General features: G+C 42.2%; 2 protein-coding genes across 4 annotated transcripts; one reads left to right on the top strand and one right to left on the bottom strand.

The window, feature by feature from the left end:
* Positions 1-1,833: 1,833 nt before the first annotated feature.
* Armcx3 (armadillo repeat containing X-linked 3) lies at positions 1,834-6,523 on the bottom strand. Of its 2 annotated transcripts, none has more exons than XM_042667388.1 (4): positions 6,383-6,523; positions 5,778-5,857; positions 5,423-5,517; positions 1,834-4,831 (listed from the first exon to the last, which is right to left on the bottom strand). In XM_042667388.1, the coding sequence occupies exon 4, from the start codon at positions 4,684-4,686 to the stop codon at positions 3,547-3,549; it is 1,140 nt and encodes a 379-aa protein (XP_042523322.1). In that variant the 5' UTR covers positions 4,687-4,831; positions 5,423-5,517; positions 5,778-5,857; positions 6,383-6,523; the 3' UTR covers positions 1,834-3,546. The 2 variants fall into 2 exon arrangements, with proteins under 2 accessions (XP_042523322.1, XP_042523323.1); XM_042667389.1 differs by having other exon boundaries at positions 5,423-5,479.
* A 5,483-nt stretch (positions 6,524-12,006) lies between these two features.
* Positions 12,007-14,817, top strand: Armcx6 (armadillo repeat containing X-linked 6). Of its 2 annotated transcripts, none has more exons than XM_042667402.1 (4): positions 12,007-12,085; positions 12,401-12,477; positions 12,826-12,902; positions 13,192-14,817. In XM_042667402.1, the coding sequence occupies exon 4, from the start codon at positions 13,328-13,330 to the stop codon at positions 14,231-14,233; it is 906 nt and encodes a 301-aa protein (XP_042523336.1). In that variant the 5' UTR covers positions 12,007-12,085; positions 12,401-12,477; positions 12,826-12,902; positions 13,192-13,327; the 3' UTR covers positions 14,234-14,817. The 2 variants fall into 2 exon arrangements, with proteins under 2 accessions (XP_042523336.1, XP_042523335.1); XM_042667401.1 differs by having other exon boundaries at positions 12,031-12,111.
* The last annotated feature ends 2,705 nt before the right edge of the window (positions 14,818-17,522 follow it).

Here is a 17,522-nt window from a genome sequence, read left to right as displayed (position 1 = left end):
CCACAATTCTATAACTGTAATCTAACCAAAATAATTGAGAATGACACCTCCTATGTGAAACATTGGGACATGTGGGTATAGTCTGGCCGTACCCCACACATTCTACACAGTAGCCTGAAAGACCATATTACTTGCTTCCCAGCTGGACGGGCTGGGAAGGTGGCTCAGGGGTAGAGCGCTTGCCCTGCATGCCTGAGGCCCTGGGTTCAATTCCTCAGCACCACATAAAAAAGCCGGAAGTGGCACTGTGACTTAAGTGGTAGAGCATTGGCCTTGAGCTGAAGAGCTGAGGGACAGCACCCAGGCCCAGAGTTCAGGCCCCATGACCAGACCCCCCCAAAAAAAATATCAGCTGGAGAGGAGGACATGAAAGGTACACAGAGAAGCACATAGGACAAGAAATTAGGAATGATTTCCTTTAGTCTCAATTCTGTTCAAAAAAGTTTCCAAAAAGAATCTAGGCATCCAGTCATACTAGTCATATTGTGACAACAACATTAATAATTATGATAGACAGATAGATTATATATATAATCTATATAAAATGTCCCCTACGCATAGCACAGTGTCATAGAAATTAGGCAGTCACCTGAAAAGATACAGAAGCCCAGAAATACAACCAACTGTCTTCTAGAGGGAGGAAATAAAGGCAAAAGTGAGTCAGGGAGAGGAGTAAATGGATTCTAGTCAGTCCTGTGTCTACTACTGATTTCCATTACTCAATTTAACCTTCTTTTCTCCCCAGCTATAAAAGTCACTCAGTGCATCAAGTTCAACATGATCTCAATATTTTTTAGGTGCTGGAGTTCCTAACTGTGTTAGGAGACAGGTTTATATTCAGTGATTCTATTTTCTCAACTGTTTCCAATGGATATTTATTATTGGCTTCAGATAAGAAAATTCCAAAAATAAGTCTCTGAAAACTTGTGTACATTGTGATCTATTTTGAGATACATGACATATAAGTAGATAGTACAAGTATATAAAAGATATTGTCTGATTCTGTGTTTCTCTCTCCAGCTTCCACGACCCCTTACACTGCTCTTTTGCAGCCCTCTACTCTGAGTCTGCCCCTTGTGTCCACTCCCAAGTTCTCAGTTACAAACTATTTTCTGATAGAAGACTAGTCTTTTTCTGTGAAGATGGATGAGGGCACTCTCATCTGAATGGCATACATGTATCTAAAACTTCCCCACAATTTTCCTTTCACCTAATAATAAGAAAAAAAAGTTCATTCCTCTTCTCTCTTCCTATTCTTAAAATGTGTATCCAAAGCCTGGTGCCGGTGGCTCTAGCTACTCAAGAGGCGGAGATCTGAGGATCGCAGTTCAAAGCCAGCCTGGGGAGAAAAGTCCATGAGACTCTTATTTCCAATAAACCACTAGAAAATTGGAAGTGGTGCTGTGGCTCAAGCAGTAGAGTGATTGCCTTAAACTGAAGAGCGCAGGGACAGCACCCAAGCTCAGAGTTCAAGCTCCACGACCGACAAAAAAAAAATGGTATCCAATGAGTCCCCATAAGTATTTAATAGAGAACATATCTCACAACTTAGAAGTCAAACAGTCCCTGGTTCTTTCGTCTACTAAAGATCTGAGTACATAAATGAAAATCAGAGGGGAAAGTGAGATAATAACCAGACAGAAAATTTTACCCTATCCTGGTTCCATATATACAAAGCAGGCTAGCATCCCCAACCAATCAGCAATATATTGTGGAGGATGGAGAGTTCATGACTGAGAAAACTCTTTGAGTTCTTAGAGAAGAGGGGAGACATTACTTCTATGAGACATTCTAACAATTTCCTTGCAGGAATGACAGAACTCTACACAGCAATCACTTAATAAATGTTAACCTTTATTGATATTATTATTTATTAAATGACATTGAAACATAGCAGAATGCCCCAGTGAAACAAAGGTCAACCAAAAAATTATCACCCCTACATTCTAGATACTTAAGGTTATTCACTTTTCTTAACTGCTACATGCCAGAATAGTAGAAGTACTTTGTAATTATCATTTCATTTAATCCTTGTAATGAGCCCTTCACCACTCATCTATCATTTCAAAGGTAAAACTTCAAACCCACCTCATTTTCAGTCTAAATATTTTTTTCTTCTCAAATTAATCACCTGCTTCATTCCCAATAGTTTTCGTTCTCATACATTTCCTAAAAATTAATATTTATTTTAGATAAATAAGAACATATAGATTAAGAAAAAGTAAAAAAGTAAAGATGACTGATTATCCTTTATCCAAAGATAATTATTGTTACTATTTGCCTGTATATAATTCCATAGTTTTTTTTATCTTTTTAAAGATGATTTAGTATCCCCCCCCAACAAAATCATACTATGAATACTGCTATCTAACTTACCTTTCTCAATTAAAAATGCATGATGAATGTCTTTCCCTGGCAGTATAGATTTCCATCAGCATCTTTATCATGTCCTATGTTGCGGTCATTCCTAAATTTATTTAAATAATGCACTATGCTAAACACTGAAATTGCTTCCAATTTGTACTACCTTAGACTGTGCTGATGTGAAACAGTCTTGCACATAGAATCTTTGGCCAAGTATTCTGTTACTTCCTTAGGACTAAAGGTTTACATATTTTAAGGCTTAATGATGCACATTACCAAATCGCCATCATCAGAGTGTGAAAAGGTGCATTTTGCTGCACCATCCTTGATGCTGCACTGTAGGAGAGATAGGGAGACATTTATACGGATCATACTTATTTAGTCAAAAATATTTAATGGTGCTAGGTGTTCAGTAGGATAATATTCAAACACCCATCCACAATTGACTTCACCTCACTTTGCAAACTCATTTAATCCTATTTCCCACACTCTCCACTCTAAGCAGACTGCTCTTCTGCCTGCCACAGGAAGAAGGCTCCTATCTCAACATCTTTCTCACATTACTCCCCCTGACTCCTATAGCCTGGAATTTCCTAAGTCCCCCACCCCACTGGGAACTCATTTTCAATGGCATGTCCTCCATGAAGCTTTAGTTGACTTGTGCATCCACAGAAGCTTTGCTTCATCTGGGCTTTGAGGGCACACATCTGACAATGACTGCATGCTCTAGATATTCTGTTTGTTTTTGGTTTGTTTATTTCTTATCTCTCCAACTATACCATAAACCAAAGGACAAGGATAGTTTCTCTATTCCTTTTTTTCCCTTTCTGTCATTAACACACAAGTCTATTGATGATGCACAAATTAAATCACTGCAAAGGACAAAAAGGAGCTTACTTATGATGAGTTGGTTCACTGTCACTTATGCAGAGGAAATAGTAAAAATATTTCAATCTAGGCAGCGAGATAAAAAGCAACAAACATGTTTTCAGAACAAGTAGTGATATTCATTCACCCAGCTTAAACCTGAAGACCAACTTGGTTAAATATCAGCGATGATGATACAATATGGTATTCATTAGTCAAAATTGGCAGCTGAAAGAATTCCTTTGCCATATAAACAAGGTGGAGAAAAGGAATAGTTTACAATGTGTGTTACTTCTAAACTACAAAGTAAAGAAGTTATTCCTGATTCTTTGGGAACATATGCTCAGCCAGTTTGGCCATGAATTTTCCAACTTTTACTTTCACCAAAAAATCATGGTGACTTTCTATTCCCAGAACTTTATCTGCACACACTTGAAATTCTTTCAAAAAGACAAAGAGTGAACCTTCACCAAACTGGTTCTGAGTAGGTTCATTTTCTTCCCATTTAAAATTGTCATTTATGTTCTCAAAAATGATCAGAAGTTTAAGAATAACCTCTTTGTTCTCTTTCTTATTAAAGAGGGAACCCAGTGAAGATGGTACTTGGGCCCTGAGCAGTTCTCTAGTCATGGCTGGATTTTCAGCCAAATTCAAAATAAGTTTCAAAACCTGAAGTTTAGTTTCTTCATTTCCTGCTGAAAATAAGCGAAAAAAGTCTGAAATGGAATTAGCAAGTATGTGCTGATACTCATTAGTAACAGTCATATTTGTAAGCAATCTGAGTCCAGCCAACTGCACAGAGGAGTTCAAGCGAGATGTGATTGTATCATCACACACTTGATTCATGTATATCTTAAGCCTGCGCTGATTTTCTGTATTTACACTCAAGTTATTTAGGACGATTAAAGCCTTTTCCTTAACAATGGGATCCCGAGTATTAAGAATCTTTGCAACAATTGGGAGACCACCCAGATCACGAATAATATCTCTGTTAAATGCATAAGCAGCATTGTTACCGAGAGCAATTAAAGCTGCTTCAAGAATATAAGGCTTTTCAGACATCTCAACCAAACAAAGTACTTTCTGTAGCTCTTGAGGGGACAGAACAGTATCATCAGAATTAGGGGAAGCCCGTTTCTGTACAGCTCGTCGAGCTCTGTTAGCCCTGGCCCTTGCTCTGGCTCTAGCTCTTGTCCCAGCCTCAGTCCCAATCCGAGCCCAAGGAGGGTACCACACTATGCTCTTGCTCTCATTGTTGTCATCATCATCATCTGACCAGTCATTATACCTGGCCCCAGAACAGTCCCCAGCATCATCAGTATCCCCAGAGCCACCCTCAGCCATTTTCTCCTTGCTTTGTTTTCTTCCTCGAGTCAGTCTATAGATGCAGTAGCAGGCTCCAGCTCCAATCACTAGGCCTGCAGTCACCCAGCCTACTTTCCTGGCGTAGCCCATGCAATCGTCCCTGGCAACAGCAGGGACCAAGAAACGGAGTAGTCACTCTGAGTAAGAGAAGGGGGTTGTGGGCCTGAGTGCAGGCTTGAGAAGAGTGATGTTCTTCAGCCACTTCAAGGTCACAATACTGATTCTGGAGATGGATCTAGAAGTAAAGGAAAGAAACAGAGTTTGAATTCTTTTCTCTTTGTAATGCTCCATGCAGAGATTCACAGAACACAAGAAAATGGTAATAGAATGTCCTATAGGAAATACAGATTATTGACATCCCACCCCCTTCCCAATCCCTCACAGACCACTTTCAGATTCTTTTTAGTTCTCAGTCACTTCAACTTCAGATGTCCCTAAGGAGTAGCACCCTTACACAAACCTCCTGGAGAAAGGCAGTGTGCCCTCCTTCCCTTCCCGGGAGGTGTGCCACACCCAACAACCTTCCTAATTTGCAGAGACCAGAGCCAGTGAGATCAGAACACTTGATGGATTGACTGTGTATTTGCTGCTTTCCTAATTCCCCAAGGCAGTCGTCAAGATTTTTTTGACTGTTGTTTTGTTTTTGTTGTTGTTGTTGTTTTTAATCTCAATACCATCCAGAACATGCACAAACCTCCTCCCCCACCCCTTCATCCCTCAAATGGCGGTCCATAAGGAAATAAAGTAGGATTAGGCGAGCCAGTCAAAACTATGCACGATTTCTAACCCCTCCCCCACTCCAGGCAGCCCCCACGCCCACACTAACCTCTGCTGATTCTGTGAAACTTCCTTGCTTCAATCGGTGCCACCTGCTACAGAAGACCTACCGGATGACAGATCGAAAATATGGGGGACTAAGTACTGTTGAGAGAAGAGGATTATGAACAAAGTATCCGGTAGGTTTCTCTGCTGTCATTCCTTCTTCCCCACCCTACCCCCACGTGCACAAACACACACACACACACACACACACACACACACACACACACAGCGCACGCCATTTCGCCACAATCCGGATAGTGCCAGAAACACATTGAGGCTCAGACCTGAATCTAGATTACCGTCTCTAGTTTTCACTCACTTCTACCCCCGCCCTTCGTAGGGTCCCCAGATGATCTTACCCTCAAATTGACCTTCACTGATTGTGGTTAATTTCCTTCCTCTTCTCTTGCTTGGCGTTGTACGGCAACCTATGGAAAAACTGGCCACCCGAGAGAGGCTCGGACCCACTTCACACAAAACCATGGTCAGGAAGACACCGCCACAGACAGAAGCTCGGGGAAGCAGCCACTACTCTGTACTTGGCGGACAGACCCGTCGCCAGAGAACGAAACTCTTTCCTAATTCGAAGGTCTGATTGTCAAAGGTTTCCCACCCCTCTAACCCCTCTCCCACGTATCAACTTGCGTCCCCAACCCTCATCTCCAGCCTTTCCCCACAGGCACTGTCTTGGTGGAATGGGGGCCAACACCCAGGCCACAAGTTCCTTTCCGGATTGAGGGCCTAAACTCGCAGCAAATTTCCATCTCCTCATTTCTGGACTCTTGCCTAAATACCCCCTACTCACCGCTTCGCAGCATCGTAATGGGCTGCGGGCGGGACATATGTCTTCCAAAGTGGTGGTAAGTGGGAGAAACGACCGAGGCTCCTTAAGGACCTGAACGGTCCCCGCCCTACACCGTCCACCCCTCCTTCCCACACTTCATGGAATCTCCCAAGCACTGACCTGCAGGGATCCGGGACAATTTCCTTTTCCTCCTCCTTCCCTCTGCCGCAGGCCCGCCTGTCCTCTGGGCAAGAGGGAGCTGGTACTCAGACGGGAAAAACGACCAGGACAAGAAGGACTTCTGCACACGTCAGCTCTTAGTCACGTGAGAGCTACGTCATCCACCAACTCGGATCCCCAATTTCCCCTCCCACCAGCAGTGCGGCAGAAGAGGGCCCGCCCCCTCTCTTCCCTGCCCCATACTAGGCCTTGTTACTCCTGTTACTTCTTTCTCACTATTTCCCTCTCCCTCCGTAAGTTGTGTTTCGCTTGCTCTGCTACCAGAGCGGGACATCATCTTCCCCTGAGGCTACTGGTCACTTGTATTTTTTTTTTAAAAATTGACTCTTCCTTCCCTAGTCTCCTGGGACAGCAGCCTATCCCTCCACCTCCCCCACTCCCAGCTATTAATGTCTATTTCCTCTGAAATCTAGTCTCACATCTGATATGAACAAGCAATCAAAAAAGAAACCTGGAATGGGGATATAGTTTTACTCTCCTAATATTTTTTTTTCGTTCTTTTTGTTCTGCCTTCTCCCACCACCAGCCCACGTTTTGCTTATGAAGAGAAAAATACCGTAAAGCTAATTACATTTTAGGACAAACAAGAGTGGAGGTGGGAGAGCAATGTGGGGTGATGGCCTCTGAAAGTCCCACATTTCTCACTTGCAGGAGAGTGTTAACTACTTCACTCAAAATAATTTTAATGTCTTTTGGAGCCTAGCACCTAACATAAACCCTGAATGAGCTAATCAGTATGACTGAGAATATGTAAATCTTCTGACTAGACCAACCTTCTGAATAGGAGAGCAACAGACAGTTAAAAAGGAAGAGGGTTTGAGGTCTTAGCAGAAAAACTTTAGTAAAAATCACATCTTCAATCAGTATGTGTGACATATGAGATAAAGAGGCACAAAGATATACAAAGAACAACACAAAATAGACTTAGGTACAAGTAGTGACTATCAACTGTAAATTAGATAGGTATTGGAAGAACATTGAGATCAAGATATACTTGGCTGAACTTGGCATCTAGCAATCATGAGAAGTCATTTCACTGGTTGGATGAGCTCAATAACACATTTGTGATTTAGCTTTATTTTTAATAGGAAAAGAGATAAAAATAATTATGTTCCTACATTGTTTCACATTAACCAGGAGCAGTTTCAGTTGCTTACAAGCAAATAACCGTAAAAAATATACAGTACAGAAACAACACAATACAAAAGGTAAAATTGTTTTCCAGAACATGGGATCATCAGTGAAATATTTCCTAATAGTTTGGATATGATCTCTGACTATAAGCTTGACAATCTACAGAGAACATGGAAGTAAATCAAGAGACCAGACAGTCTGGGAAACAGGTAAATCTCTACAGGGAAAAAAATAACATCAATGTCACTGCTGGGAGGAAATACCAGGACATGATTTAAAAATTTAGCAAACAGAAGCCAAATCAGTTATACAATTCTGTATTTAGAGAATGATCATGTGCAGCAAAGAGGCTTCTTCAAATATGGATATATATTCAAAAACAGAGAGTCAGAGGAAGCACTGTTGGTAGGAGAGGGAGTATTGGCTTAGATGAAGGAAACATTTAGCTTTCCTTGGCAAAATCAGCCCCATGGTGTTTAAAAAGTATTCAAGCTTCTTCAGCTAAAAGCTACTTCTTAAGACGACCAATGTTCTTGCTTTCATTGTATGTTTACCTAGCAGTCTTCTTATCTGCCAGGAATAATCGACAGCTAAGACTGGGAAACACCTTTTAATAGCCTTGACAGTTGTATATCTCAAGGTAAATAATTCATTGAAACTTAGCTTTCTTTATGGCCTACTTAACAGGGAAGGAATGCAGAGCCTCATAGGGTTGAGTGTTCCCACCTAGATGTATATAGGTTTCTATGAATGAGAGTCATTCCTTGACAGAGGCATCTGTTCTCAGTGTACACACAAAATTCAGGGTAGAGCATACAGTATGGAGGCTGAGACTCTGAACTGCACTCTCAGCCTTGCAGAGTTCTGTCAAGAGAACCAGGTGGCCTTAGTTTAAATGACAATTTGGTGTTGTTGACTCACATCTATAATTTTAGCTACTCAGAAGTTGAGATCTGGAGGATCAAAGTTTGAAGCCAGCACAAGCAGAAAAGTCCACAGGACTCCATCTGAAATTATGCAGTAAAATGTCAGACTAGAGGTGTGGCTAGAATGCCACTAGAGAAGTGATAGAATGCCAACTGTGAGAAAAAAAAAAAAAACAACTAGTGAGAATGCAAGTCCCTGAGTTCAAGCCCTGGCACCAACATGTATACACATACAAAAGACAACCTTATGTATGTCATCTTATAAGTGTACTTTTCTAATGTTCAGGTAATGTGGAAATTACAACTAAGTTATGCTGTGGTAGAAAGGTTACCAGCACCTCAGTTGTAGCTAGACAAAGATGTAATACATAAAATAGTTAAAGGCCTGGTACAAATCAACAACATTTGAAACAATTCACATTTCACTCCTGGAAAAGGAGGAAGTGCCTTTTACAAATTCTGTTTGCCAGTAAAGGAGTGGACCAAGCAAAAGTTCTTTTAGTAAAATTTGAACCTTGAGCCGGAAGAGAAAAGCTTGAAAGTCAGTGGATTTAAGACATTCTGAGAAGATCATCTATCAGCTCCTCCTACCTAGACCCATCAGAGCTGATTCTGGTCTTTAGTGTTCCCTCCTTGTATTAACCAGATTTAGTTCCATGGCCTGAAATCAGACAACCTTAACTAAAACACAGTACAATAAAACCAATTAACATAATAAAAAACTAATATATCTCTTCGAGATACTTATCTTTCATAATTTATTTTTTCACCTCCCATAATGCCATTAGGTTCACCATCCACTGATGCCTTTTTGCTTTCATACTTTGTAATTCACATAGCAGATGTGACCAACACTAAGCCAAAAATTTTTCTGTGATACTAACTTCACAGAAAAGTTTAATTCTTGCAGCCTCAGTAACTTTTAATAGAATAATCTCAGGACTTGCTTAAACATCTTCATTTTCCAATTTTAACAAGGTATTTCAGGCATATAACATGTCCTTCAAAACATTTGTTTCTGGAGTGCAAAACAGTATTTAAATGTTAGTCACCAGCCTCATTAGTAGAAACTATGGATCAGAGTAGGATATCATACCCACAGGTTTAGGGATGTTCTAGAGAGAAAAAGGATTGAAACCAGGAAAGATCTGGCAGACCAGGAGGATACACTGAAAGAGGAGACATTTTATGATAGTGGGGAGAAATAGGAGTAAATTTTTTCTCCTTGTAAGCTGAATGTCCTGAAAATGAATCTGTATTATAAAATTATGCATAATACAAGGAAGCATCTATCTTTGTCAAGTTTTACATATTCTTTAGTTCTTTCTCATATATATATACATATATATATATATATATGTATATATATATCTTCAATATAAACAAAAACACTGAAGTATCTAGTAGCCAAAGAAAGGGAATGAAGAGCAACTGAATTGGAGCTTTCTGTTCATAAACCTTCAGAAATAGAATTCACATGTCTAATAGAGGTAAATACATGGTCAAGAAAGGGACAATTTTAAGGGAGTGATGGAGAAACAAACGAAGTAGAGATTTAGAAAAATGGAATATGGTATTGATTGGTCAGTTTAAACTATAAAAGATTGGGGAAGTTTAGAAAGTTGTGACATAGTCTAGATTTCTGAAATTTGCCAGCAAGGAATTGTGGGCTTCCTAGCTCACCTCGGGAAAGGGCCTCCTCCACACTAGAGCCCCTCACAGGGATGGCCTCCAGCTGGGGTGTCATATTTCTACACTCTAAGAAAGAGGCTTCCTGGAGGTTGTATATTTATAGAGTATGATGCCCAAGGGGCACAGTTGGGTATCTAGGGGCTAACTTCTGGCATTTCATCCCTGAATTCCATGATCAAACTGAGGCGTTGAGTGTGGATGGTGTGGAGAGGTTAGGAGGGAAGGCAGGGAAGGAAAAGGCCTCTTTTCCTGATGACAACTTGGGATCCTGTACTTTGTCCTTCCCTTTGTATTGTGTGTGTGTGTGTGTGTGTGTGTGTGTGTGTGTGAGAGAGAGAGAGAGAGAGAGAGAGAGAGACAGGAATGACGGAGGTTTTACAGCATTTCACAGGCATACACAGACACAGACCCTCATCCTCATTACCCCAGGAAAATGCTGAATACTGTCCACTGCTATGGTGACAGATGAATGGCAGACACCCCTAGCGTCCAGATGGAATGATATGTCCAATTGTTAAGACTCATTTTTTGTGTGTTTGTCCTGGGACTTGAATTCTGGATGTGGGTGCTATCCTGGTCTTCTTTAGCTCAAGGCTACCACTGTACCACTTGAGCCACAACTCTACTTGTGGATTTTTTGTAGTTTATTGGAGATGAGAATCTAATACTTTCCTACCTGGGCTGGCTTTGAATCATGATCTTCAGATATCAGCCTCCTGAGTAGCTAGGATTACTGGTGTGAGCCACTGGTATCTGGCTTAAGCCTCATTTTTATCAAAGCAGTAACAGGGACTTCTGTAATTTCAGGGTGATTTATAGGTTTCATAATGAAACTTCAGAGTATATTTTAAATAAAGCCCTCTGAATGAAATGAAGACTAAAATGTGAAGTTCTTAACTTGTACATTTCATCTGACACACTAAGATTCATCTGACATTGGAGTGTGAATAAAGTCCAGCCTCTGAAGTGAGAGTGAAATCCATCCAGCTGCTTTCTACACAATTTCTGTCATCTGACACCTACTACAATGAGTTCAGCCAAGAGAAAGAAAGGGACAGTGGTTCTCTCATAGAAAATGGATATAATTAGAACACTTTCTTGCTACAGATCTATTTATCCATCAATTTATAAATCATACACAAAGCAAATGAGTTTTGTTTGTAAGAGTATGTCTTTTTTAAACTTGAATATACTATTGTAATAGTACTGTTTGGTACAAATTAACTTTGCCAAATCAATGAAGTCTCCTTAATAAGTAGAAAATGTTTATTACATACATTAAAAAAAATAAGATTGGAATTCTTTTTCCAAGTGGAAAATGCTTTATTGCATCTTACTTGCAAAATAGTGTAGCTTGAATGAATCAATAAAGAGATGGAAGCACATACACAGATAGAAAATATAATTAAAAGCTGCACTACTGCCTGGACTTTCTTTGCTGTTCCCCTCCCCCAATTTTGGTGCAGAGACTGAACTGAAGGGGATATAAATTAAGGAAAGCCATGCAAGAGTTTCAGATAAAAGAAAAACGATGAGACAATTCCTTGAGAACAAACAGGATAGACCTGGGAGAAAGATCCCCCACCCCCTTCCTATAATTAGAGAAAGTCAAACATCAGAGAGATCTTGTCACCTCTGGTTTCTGGTATTGTTATAGAGGAAAAGAATGACAGGGCCTAGAGAGATGTTGAGGAGGTACAGGACAGGCTGGCGCCTGCCGCACTGCTTATGGGAGTGGAAATTGGGGGCCAGAGCTCACCGGTGACGTGGCTGTCACGTGACCAAGAACCTCCTAGAGCAGAAGTCCTGCTAGTCGCCTCCGTCTGGGTACCAGCTGCCTATTACTCTGCAGGCGTGTGCAGCAAGAAGGAAAGTAGCTCAGACAGTACAGGTCGGTACGAGTGAGCTTGGAAGGAGGTTGGGATGGGACCGGACCAAAAAGCACGAGGGTGCAAGTTCAGGTTGATGGGAGCGGTGTCTCTTTTTCGCTTACTTTTTAAATACCTTTCCCTTCTCCCCACCCCCACAGCACCCCGTGTTCATTTTTACTAGAGAGAAGTGTCGGGCTTCGGGTGGGACTAAGGGGAGAGGATAACGGTTACAGAGAATCCATGGGAGGAAAAGCTCCACAATCCAGGCACGGGGTATCGGGGTGCTGGTCCGTCCACTAAGCACTCCGTCCCCGTGTTCCCCTGTCTGTTTGCAGGTCTGTAGGTCGCGGCGAAGTGGGCGAGAGAAGAATCAAAAGTACCTTGATTGGAACCATGCAGAGGAGAGTCAGAGGTAGGATTAGCCTGGGACTTTGGGTAGGGGCCGCTGGGGAGGGGACTGGGTTCTGTGCAGGCAAGGTCCAAGTCGCCCTCTCCTGGCCCCTTCTTTCTTCACACCCCCCTCCCATTTCAGTGCAGGGAAAGGGGTGTGGCGGCCTTTGCTGGGGAAATGGCGGACGATGAGGGGGGGTGGGGAAGCCTGAGTGAGGAAAGTAGGGAGGGTGTAAGAAATATTTTTAACTCTAAGGCCTAAAATTCAAAACAGCAAATTGGGACCTGTATGATCAATGTAATTAGATCCATCCAACTCCACATTCAGTTCTTCAATGCTATCTACCTTTTTCATTTGTCCTTCTGCCAGACTCTGTCCATCTATCATTGTGAAGTGAAGACTAACAGAAAACAAGGGAAGAAGCAATTCACCAGACTTTGGTGAAGGTTGGTTACAGGGACTGCTTATGGAGGGGAGAGGATGGGAGATAAATGTGGTGAAGAAGGCTACATGAAGATCAAACTTCCTTGTCCCCCAACTCCTGCCCTTCTCTGAGAGTACTAGAAGAGAAAAAAGTGAATACTGGGTGTTAATAGAGGAAGACAGAAAAGAACAAATGAATCACTCTCTAGTAATATAACTTTCTCAACAACAACAACAAAATCTTTCTAATCTATATGGTGAAGCCCAAATCCAGACACAATTCAAAGCCCTAATACTTTTTCTCATCTACAGATTCAACATCAGAGCTACAGAAGCAGCCTAGGAGTGTCTGATGATAACTACCCTGAACCATTATTCACCCCATCTCTAAGTGTTCCTTCAAACAGGTCATTTCACCTCCAGCCTTGGGGTCAGCTTGAACATAAGCATGGGCCGGGCCCGGGAAGTAGGTTGGATGGCAGCAGGACTGATAATTGGGGCTGGGGCCTGCTACTGTGTTTACAAACTGACAATAGGAAGACAGGACAGTGACAAATTGGAGGAAGAAGAGGAAGATGAATGGGATGATGATCTCGAACTGGATGAGGAAGAACAGGAAATTTGGTTTGATTTAACACCTATGGCTCGGCCCTGGAGTGAGGAGGGGGATTGGAATGAACCTGGGGCCCCAGGTGGTTCTGAGGACAGACCCTCAGGAGGTGGCAAGGTCAACAGAGCACATCCAATAAAACAGCGGCCATTCCCCTATGAGCATAAAAATACGTGGAGTACTCAAAGCTATAAAAATTTCAGTTGTATACTTGACCTTTCAAAATGTCCTTCCATTAAGGGAAAAATGTTTCTTGGTGAGATGAAGGATGCTTGTTTTCCACTTAACCATGCAGACAAGAGTTACTTGGCCAACCTCTCTGTCAATGGAAACACAATCTCCACTGTCCATTCCACTGTCAGGGAGAAGGCTCCAGGATCCCCAAATAACATGAAAGCCAGTACTGAAAATCAGGGTCACATTAAGATGTACATCGATGAAATTTATAGGGAGACTCTGTCACAATGCTGCAACTCACTTCTGCATCAGGCTGGATTACATGTGTTAATAAGCATGGCAGTTATTAATAACATGCTTGCCAAGTCCGTTTCAGACTTGCAGTTTCCTTTGATTTATGAGGGAATTAGATGTGCTAAGGTTCAGGCTTTGGAACTGCTGATGGCTTTGTCTGAAAAGCCAGCCCTGGCAGGGGAGTTGCTAGGTGCCCAAATGCTGTGCTCAGTCCTGGCTGTCTCTATTACAAGAGGCAGCAGACAGATTCTCCAGGAAACCCTCCTCCCTTAAGTGGCAGTCTGGAACAGAATGGCACTGAATGCACCTGAGCCCTGTTTGGCTTTGGTTTACAGATATCAAAAGCAAAAAGTCTGCAATGGGTACACCTGAAGGTGTAGTCTTAGCCAGCCACCAGGGGCTTGGGCAAAAGTTCCAGTGGCTCAGGAAGATCATTGTCTCCTTGGTCCGGCACGGCTGCCACACAGCTTTGAGTAACTTCTGGGCTGGGTAGGACACAGACAATGTACATTGTAACTTCCTGCCTTGTAACTTACCTTCTTGAGGTAAAGGGACCAATGACCAGGACAGCAAACCACAGCATCCATAGTGCTGTCCTTGCCCACAGTGGCCTCTTTATCTAAGTGGGGTCACTGGGCACAGAACAAACCCACATGGGAGCTTGTGCTGAAAATGCATTTGCTGCTGCTTAGTATTAAGTCTTTTCCTTTCCTTTCTTCCACACCAGCTGGTGGATGGTGAGCCTATTGATTCAAATCTTCACTCCCCTCCTGGCCATTTTACTGACTTAACCTCCTGCACCCAAGTCTGCACCTGTGTGTATCATCAATAAACTTGTGTGCTTTGATTGGCAAAAAGAGACATGGTTCTTGTCCTTGAGTTGACAAACTGTGCTGAGGAAAAGACCAAAGTGTACCCCTAATGCCAGCTGACTGGGGTGTATGCTTCCTGACTGGTACACTCCTCAGAGTCTACTAGAAGTAGGGACAGAGGCTCAGAATTAGTTCATGAAAGGGGTTGCGGGCACGGGCCACAGGACATGGTGACAGAGAAGTTGATTTTAAGATGAATGTTGAGAGCCTGAAGAGAAAATAACTCCCTGCAAGGCAGCAGCCTAGTGTGAGGTATAGTGGAATCTCATGATAAAGGTTTCTCCTTGACTGGAGGCCTGGGGAGGAAAGAAGGTGTCCTGAATGTTCCTGAGTGAGTGGCAGCAGGAGACAGGAGGTGGCTCTCTGCCCTTCATCTGTATACACCTAATGCATCAGCACCACACTAATACTGCCATTGCCCTGTGCCACATTCTGAAACTTCACCTCTCCTGGCAAACTGCCTTCTTTCTTTCTTGGGATGCCAAGCACTGTTAGCGGTAGACTAAGATTTCAGCTGCCGTGTGTGTGTGTGTGTGTGTGTGTGTGTGTGTGTGTGTGTGTGTGTGTGTCCGTGTCCATGTCCGTGTCCTTTCTACCCCACCTCCCACTGTACCTTGGGTGGGATCCAGGAATGGGACAGTGGATCCCTCCATCAACTCCCCATAGGGATGTGGCTGCTACTGCAGTTGGAAAGAGTGCCTGGTACAGCTTGCCATGGCCAGTCCATCACAGACCCCCCCCCCCCCATGCTGTTGTTTCAGCTCCTGGTACTTCTGGGATGCAGGGGTGCCTGTGTGTATGAAATCAGGAGTTAATGGGTTTTTCAACTTTTCCTTCCTTGGCCGCCCCAGCATTTCCAGATGTTTCCCAATGACACTTAGCTTTTCCCCATACGCCTGCCTCCACAAAACCACTTGAAGTGCATGCTTGTGGTGTGTGGAGCATAGGTCCCCTTTCTGAAAGCAATGGTAAAACTATAAACACTCTTGATTTCCTTGGGCTGTGTTTCTGCTGTGTCTGGTGCCCTCTGCTGGTGCGATCTCTGCAATGCTGCTGTGATCACCAGGCCTGGGCAGCAGTGCTCTCTCTGCATAGTGCCCTGACTTCTGCCTGCTTCCATCACAAAGAACACAAATTTGTATTCCTTCTCCTTTCTTCTGGGGTTTGTGTTCTAGATGAGCTAAGCTCTTTCTTAAAGTGTGTGCCCCATGCTGTCCAGTGGGCTTGGGAGAATGCCAGGACCCTCCCAACCTACACTGGAAAGTCTTCCAACCTTGAATGAGGCTGCTACTAGTCCCAGGTCCTGAGGCTTTTCTTTTTTTTTTTTTTTGGTCCTGAGGCTTTTCATAGCCATGGAGTGATTTTGGGTTACTGGCACACCACAACTCACCCCATGACGTCATGCCTCTGTGGCTTCATGAACAGGATCTAGTCTTGTTTCCCAACTTCTGTTAATAGGATCCCATTTCTCCCAAGTGAACCACCCCTTGATTGAGTGATGTTCATCTGGCTAGAAAATTTATCATAGTGCTTGTAGATTGAGCCATACTCTCGCTGCCTCTCTGCCTTCCCGGGGGCAGTTTTCTTCAACTTCCAAAACAGTAATTTTAAAACTTAGAAAAAAAAAACCAAAACATAAAACAAGATAACCTATCCTTACTTACAAGCATAACAGATTGTATTTAACTTTATCACATATGATAGAGATATATATGCTGTAAAATGAGGGAAAGGAACTTTCTAATAAACCAATGATTTGTGGAAACTGAAAAAAAAAGAAAATTTATCATAGTATTTTTTCTTATGGTATAGCAGAATATATCTGTTATGCTTTATTTCCATTTGCATTACCTTTACACCTTAAATTCTCAAAGCTTGCCATCTTTATAAGTTTTTCTTTTTTTAATTTTTATTTTTTTATTGTGAAAATACTGTACAGAGAGGTTACAATTACATGGGTAACATAATGAGTACATTTCTTATCAAGCATTGTAGTCTCCTCCTTTGTTTACCCTTCACATCCCTTCCCATCCTCCCCCCCGCCCCCCCCATCCACCCCGCCCCCCCCATCAAAGTTGTAAAGTTCGTTTTCAACATAACGACTTGTACTTCTCATTGTTGCAATGGGTCCACCTGTATCCCTATTTAAGCGACTTGTTTTTCCCCTTCCCCTCCACAAATTATACCGACATCAAATACAGTGAAAGCATGGGTTATACTGTGGGGGAAGGACATACAAGGCAACAAAGAAATAATCTTATAAATGTGTTAGAAACAATCGCATGAAAGAAAAAAAAACATTTGAATACATATCTTAGGGTTCATTTCCCTAACATCACCTTATCTGACCTTTTCTGCTTGATTCAGACATATCTAGGCACAATTATTTAGATCTTTTGGCTACTCGCTATATTTTCTGTATAAAAATTGTATCTTTGTAATTGGGCTTATTCCTACATATTTATTTTTCTCTGTGTGTGGATATATCCCCAAATTTGTCCTGTAATTGTATGCTACTTTGACTCTGATGTCCCATTTCCTAGCACATTGGATATATCTATGGCTTCAACTACCTCAATGCAGGGAACAATTCAAAAGGTCGATTGTCAAGTGGCTAACCAGTACTCTCCCAACAGGAGGAAATGGGGTAAAAAATGTGGATCAATCCACAAATTCTCTTTTCCCAGGAT

Source organism: Dipodomys spectabilis, unplaced genomic scaffold (assembly GCF_019054845.1).
Source record: "Dipodomys spectabilis isolate Male_0828 unplaced genomic scaffold, ASM1905484v1 ptg000399l, whole genome shotgun sequence".
Lineage (NCBI taxonomy): Eukaryota > Metazoa > Chordata > Mammalia > Rodentia > Heteromyidae > Dipodomys > Dipodomys spectabilis.
This window is presented reverse-complemented; position numbering and strand designations above follow the sequence as displayed.

What these genes read in the sequence shown, in the direction of transcription:
- Armcx6 (XM_042667402.1), top strand. Translation starts at nt 13,328, where the DNA reads ATGGGCCGGGCCCGGGAAGTAGGTTGGATGGCAGCAGGACTGATAATT.
- Armcx3 (XM_042667388.1), bottom strand. Translation starts at nt 4,686, where the DNA reads ATGGGCTACGCCAGGAAAGTAGGCTGGGTGACTGCAGGCCTAGTGATT.